The sequence below is a fragment of the Notolabrus celidotus genome, chromosome 22 (genome assembly GCF_009762535.1).
Source record: "Notolabrus celidotus isolate fNotCel1 chromosome 22, fNotCel1.pri, whole genome shotgun sequence".
NCBI classification, from domain to species: domain Eukaryota; kingdom Metazoa; phylum Chordata; class Actinopteri; order Labriformes; family Labridae; genus Notolabrus; species Notolabrus celidotus.
In genome coordinates, this window is record NC_048293.1 from 25,013,573 (window position 1) to 25,019,379 (window position 5,807).

At 39.8% G+C, this 5,807-nt stretch overlaps 1 protein-coding gene across 1 annotated transcript; it reads left to right on the forward strand.

Annotated features, from left to right (window-relative positions):
- The first annotated feature begins 469 nt into the window (after nucleotides 1-469).
- LOC117806387 (phospholipase A and acyltransferase 4-like) lies at nucleotides 470-4,450 on the forward strand. The gene is made up of 4 exons (XM_034675319.1): nucleotides 470-919; nucleotides 2,023-2,131; nucleotides 3,301-3,515; nucleotides 4,103-4,450. The coding sequence occupies exons 1-4, from the start codon at nucleotides 905-907 to the stop codon at nucleotides 4,226-4,228; spliced, it is 465 nt and encodes a 154-aa protein (XP_034531210.1). The 5' UTR covers nucleotides 470-904; the 3' UTR covers nucleotides 4,229-4,450.
- The last annotated feature ends 1,357 nt before the right edge of the window (nucleotides 4,451-5,807 follow it).

Below are 5,807 nucleotides of genomic sequence, written 5' to 3' on the forward strand. Positions count from 1 at the left end.
CCTCCTCTGCTCTTGCAAGCCCCGCCCACAAACAGATCGTAGTGTACGCTCAATCAGGACAATGTAGGAGGACCAATCAGGAGAGTGGCTCTGATTGGTCAGAGCTGACGGGAGCGATTGGACTTTATAGATTGCTGGATACAGAGGCATAGGAAAATACAGATATCTCGTCATAATCTGAAAATACCTAATTTATTGATGGCTGTTGATGAGTGTTATGACTTATTTGTGAAACACAGCACAAAATAAGTTCTGTTTTTTTTTTACCCCAATCTTACCAACTGCAGCTTTAAATGTATGAGTTTTGCCCAAATATGAGCATGGCTGACTTGACTGACAGGAGGGCAAAAACGGGCCTGTAGCTGTGAGCAAAGAGGCTAAAGGCCAGCCTCAACTCCACCTCTTTACCTCGTACTAGATCGGCCATAGTTGGGTTGAGTCAGCATTTCCGATATGGCAACCGCCACCGATAGGCTTCAAAACTCTTCTTCAGAAATAGATGAGTGACTTCACCGAGACATCCCAGAAAAATGACCAAGCCGGCCCAACACAAATAATCCTTGATGACTGGGGGTTGAGTTTAGTGAGCAACAAAAAGAAAGACTTGGATTGTGCCAGTAATAACTGACTTATCAGAGGCTACAGTCAACCAATCCTCAACAAGTTTTTATTCACACCAACATCCGTTGAGTCAACAGTCAGTAATGTATGGGAAGGAAATCGGGCGGGCGTAACCAAATGCTTTCAAGTAGGAAGCACAGAGGAGTAGAAAAGCAGCCTCAAGACCGGTGACAGACTCCTCACTTGCCTGTCGACTATTTCTGTCCGTCCGGAGTCTTTTTTGCTGCTGGAAGTTTCCCCTGTTTTGCCTGACCCGAACCGAACCCAAAGAGGAACTGTAGACATGGCTCAAAGAACGGTGAGTTTCCTACAAGAACTGTTCTCACTGATGAGCAGTGGTGGGTAAATCGAATCAGTACTCAAGTAAAAGTAATGTTACTTTACATTGATGATTACCAGTGGTGGACAAAGTACACAGCTTCATTACTTAAGTCAAAGTATAGATACTGATTACTAACTATAACATGTTTTTTAAGATTTAATGTTAACCAGTATGATCCTTATCTTACCTAACTGATTACTAACTATAACATGCTTTATAAGATTTAATGTTAACCAGTATGATCCTTATCTTACCTAACTGATTACTAACCATAACATGCTTTATAAGATTTAATTGTTCTATGTTGAAGCTCAAGATTTCCACCTTTTAGAACAAAGTAAGCAGCACATAATGTGATTGTTGCTCCTCGTCTTTTGGAAGTTATAAGAGAGTCTGGATGTTGGCACAGAATAAACATGTTCCTCCAAAGGCGACCCAGGTATAACGCAGCCTCTCTCCTCAGCTGTTGGTGGAGGAGGGGGTGGAGCTACTGCTCTGTCTGTTCAATGTTCAGATTGTAAAAAAATATCAAATGAAAAAAACAAAAGGACCGGCAAAAGTAGAGACTGCACAGCCCAATGTAACGAAGTAAAAGTACATGTTTTTCAACACATGTTCTTAGTAGGAATAAAAAGTACTCTGCAAAACAAATACTCTCAGAAGTACAATTTTTGGAAAAAACTACTCAAGTACATGTAACGGAATAAATGTAACTTGTTACTACCCACCTCTGTTGATGAGATATGTTAGATTCAATCCTGCTTTAAGTCAAGCATCTTCTAAAATTTCAGATACGTTTTATGTGAATTTGCACATTAAATATCAAGGGATAAGAAAAAAACAAAAAAAAACATGATGAAGACAGGCCAACATAAAAAAAATTTAACATTTGTAAAAGATTAATTTAAATTTTACTTCTTTTTTAATTTTATTTACAGAGCAATGGTTACACGGTCATTTGTATGGGCTGAGAGTTCATATGACTATTTTCCCTTATAGGTTACCATCCTTTACACCAATGGCAGGTACAGTTTATTATTTTCATTCAAAGCTTAACTGAAGTTTCTTTGTCATTATAGCGTAAGCATGGTGCAAAGCCTGGAGACCTGATTGAGATTTTCCGTGGGGCATATCAGCACTGGGCTGTCTGCGTCGATGATGATGAAGTCGTCCATTTGACTAATGACGGTGAGTAAGCTGTGATGTTTGGTTTCAAGGTTCAAAGTTACTTTATTCATGCCTGTAGATTTAGTTTGCAGTGAGTCAGCCTCCTTTTAACATCCAACCAACAAACAGCATAGGACAATACAAACAAAGTGACAAAGTGCCAAAGAAGTAACCCTCAATAAAAACAACAAACACAGGAAATTAGAAACCAATAAGAGCAATGTCAATAAAAAGAAGAGATACATAAAATCAATCATTGGTCAATAAAAACAACAAAGAAAGTGCAACCAGTAAATAAACAAGATAAAAAGGTCCATAAATAATAAATAGTAGAGAACTTGATAGTACATCATCAGGCTGTACTACTGTGACTTGATTTTAATACTGATGGCTGCTGGAACAAAGCTGCTTTTATATTGCTTGGTTGAGCATGCTGGGACTCTATACCTTCTTCCAAATGGGAGGAGCTGAAATTCATGGTTCAATGGGTGGGAGTCACTGTTTTAAAATTGAGCCGACCATCCTCTGTAACTGTCGGGTGTACAGGGATTCTGGATGCAGCTGTGACTCCCTGATCAGCCTGCTCGACCATTTCACAACTTGACTTAAGGTATTCTTGTTTTTCACAGACAGGTTCCCAAACTATGACACCAGACAGAAAGATAAAACAGATTCAATAAAATCATTATAAAATTAGGTTCCCAACAATAAATAAGTCTGGCATGGGTCCATTTCCCTTCCAAGTGTTTAAGAAGCAAGTTCATTAAAGTGACTGTGGCATCCTCCACCCCTCTGTGTGGCTGCATAGGATCCAAGTCATGCTTGGTTCTCTGTAAAATCTCAGACCTCACCAGTTTCTCAAAGTTTTTTATTACGATTGATGTCAGTACAATAGGTCTGAAATCTTGAAGAGTTTTGGGGAAGCTGACTTTTGGGTACAGGGACAACCACAGCATCCTTCCAGACTTTAGGTACCTGCTTCATTTTCAAAGACTGGTGAAACATGTGATGAAACATGAAATACAGTTTTTTGTTGCACAAGATTTGAGCAGCCAACCACAAATGTTATCAGGACCATGAGAGAAGGTCTTTTCAATGTTATTTTGGCGGATATTAAAGTGCTGATCGTCTATAATTGTTTGACTCAATTTCTGAATTTCTTTGCTAAAACCCCTGACACCCTGACACAGGAGAGGTGACATGTGACAACATCTGGGATGTGGTTCTGAATGATAAGTTCAAAGTCAACAATCTCTGGGATGGAAAGCGCCAACCACGCAAACCTTTAACCATCGTTAAAGAAGCCATGAAGAGGGTGGGGAAGAAAGTGGAGTACTCTTTGGCCACCTATAACTGTGAGCACTTTGCCACAGAGCTACGATACGGCAAGCCTGAGTCCATGCAGGTGAGTACTCTGTCACTCTGATATTTCTATTAGGTAACCACTCGAGATTGTTTTGAACCCACACATCAGGGTGTTTGAAATGTTTGAATGTTGAAATGAGGACAGTGATTCTGTCAGAGGTAAACAACAGAAAGGCATCCACTTTTACAAGGGAAGGAAATATATTACTGTCAATAGCAGTCAGCTTTAGCTTGTGTCACAAACATGCTTACATTTCCTGAAGCTACTTTATAAAACCTTTGAGCATATCTGGTTGTAAGTGGACACTTACCCCCTTTCAACCAAGTCAGTTCCAGAGCTGGTTTAGAGCCAGTGCCTAATCTGGAACCAGTTCTTTGTGTTTCAACCACTTAAGCACTGGTCCTAAACCAGAAAAGAACAACTCTTGGCTGGGCTAGAGGAAAGAACTGTTTACATCAGGGGCTAAGATCAGGGTCATCGTGATGTGGCTCTGTTGTGGCCCTTACCTGTAGAAAAGAAAGCTGGTTCTGAGGAGTCTCTCGCCAACTCTGAACTAGCATCAGGACCACTTTGGTGGGAAGGGGGTAGAGGATTTTATAACTCTTAACTAATGCTTTGTTTTGCAGATCGCTAAAACAGCTCTAGCTGTTGGAGCTGGAGTTCTTGGAAGTGGAAGTGCTGCATCAGCAGGTGTACCTTCTGGACCTGCTTTACTTCTTGGAAGTTTCCCCGTGTCCAGTAGCAGAAGATAGGTCGTTGAGAAAAGGTTATATATGAATGCAAGTATTTCATATAATTCTAATTGCAAAAACACCAAGATGTATAATCCAAAGTAAAATGATCAAATTAAAAATGTTGTGTTTTTATTTCAAGTTGTATTGTTTACTATCAATATTATTTTGTTGAGCAACAAGTTGAAGTCACATTTGTATTTGTATTGTGTTTCTTTGATTATTAAATCTTGGTTATTCTGCACATGGGTCCTACTTCATCTTATTTCCAAATGCGACAAAAATGCCATGTTTTGTGTTTACTTCTGCTCTTTGCAGAAAAATGTAAACCTTGTTGAGGGAATAATGAGATCTAAATATTAGCTTGCTATCACAGTGTCTTTGCAGGCACTCTGAATCCAAACTAAATGCCCTCTCTAATTACATACCAAATGTATAAGCAACAATCTTGCTTGAGCTACCAAGCAATGTAAATGAATCAGAGAGCATAACAGTCAAAAGTCAAAAAAGAGCAGCACAGAAGAAGAAGAAGAAGAAGAAGAAGAAGAAGAAGAAGAAGAAGAAGAAGAAGAAGAAGAAGAAGAAGAAGAAAACACAAAGGGCCTGATTCACTGAAGGACTGTGCAAATAAGCCAAAAGATGTTGTCTGATTAACAAACCATGTGCTAAGGATTAAATGCTCCACAAACTGTGCAGCACAGCAAAAAGTGTCACTTTGCATACATTGAAATGAGCCATTCTACATTTATTTTGAGCAAAAAACAGTCGAGTCTAGTCAAAAGATTAGACACTGACAGATAACAAGAAACAGAAGGACGCAGGTCAGGATATGCTGTGCTGTGCTGTGGTTAGTAAAAGAGGAGAGGTGAAGAAATGCAGGTGCAAGGGCGGATTCAGGGGGGTAGCTAAAACACAAGAATCTGTTCTCAATCAGACAAAAAGAAGACCCTGGAAAGAGAGAGAGAGGTAAGAGCTAATACATGTGAATGTTTACTTGTTTAATTGAAGTCAAACTTGAATCGATGTGCTGTATGGACTAACTGCTAGTGAACTTACTTAAATGCAATACTTCTCCGTAGGTGTGATATCCAAAGCCTACAGTGAGGGATGTTTGGAGGCTGTTTAGAGCTGCTGTTGGTAGTCACGGAGTAATCATCAGTTCAGACTGAGACTTTGAGTGTCAACATGTCAACACTACCCCTCCCAAACAGATTTCCTCTCACTCCTCATCCCCCCCCTCCCCTCTCTGCTCTCGTAGCACATGCCACCGTTGAAACGCAACACCAATGTTTATACGTGTCCTGCTTCTCAGCCACGCTCTTTGAGGAAGTAGTGCTGTACTCACAACCAATCAGGACGGAGGGCCGGAGAGTAGCTCTAATTGGTCTTTGATAATGGGAGCGAGGGGAATTATAACATAGCTGGACACACAGGCATTGGAAAACTCAGAGATTTCACAATAATTTCAAATTACTCAATTGACTGATGAATTTTTATGGCTATTATGACTTTTTCTCCAAACATAGTAGAAAAAAGTAACTTTTAACTCCTTTCCTTCCAACAGCAGCTTTAAAGCAATAAAACAGGTCACTGCTGATAT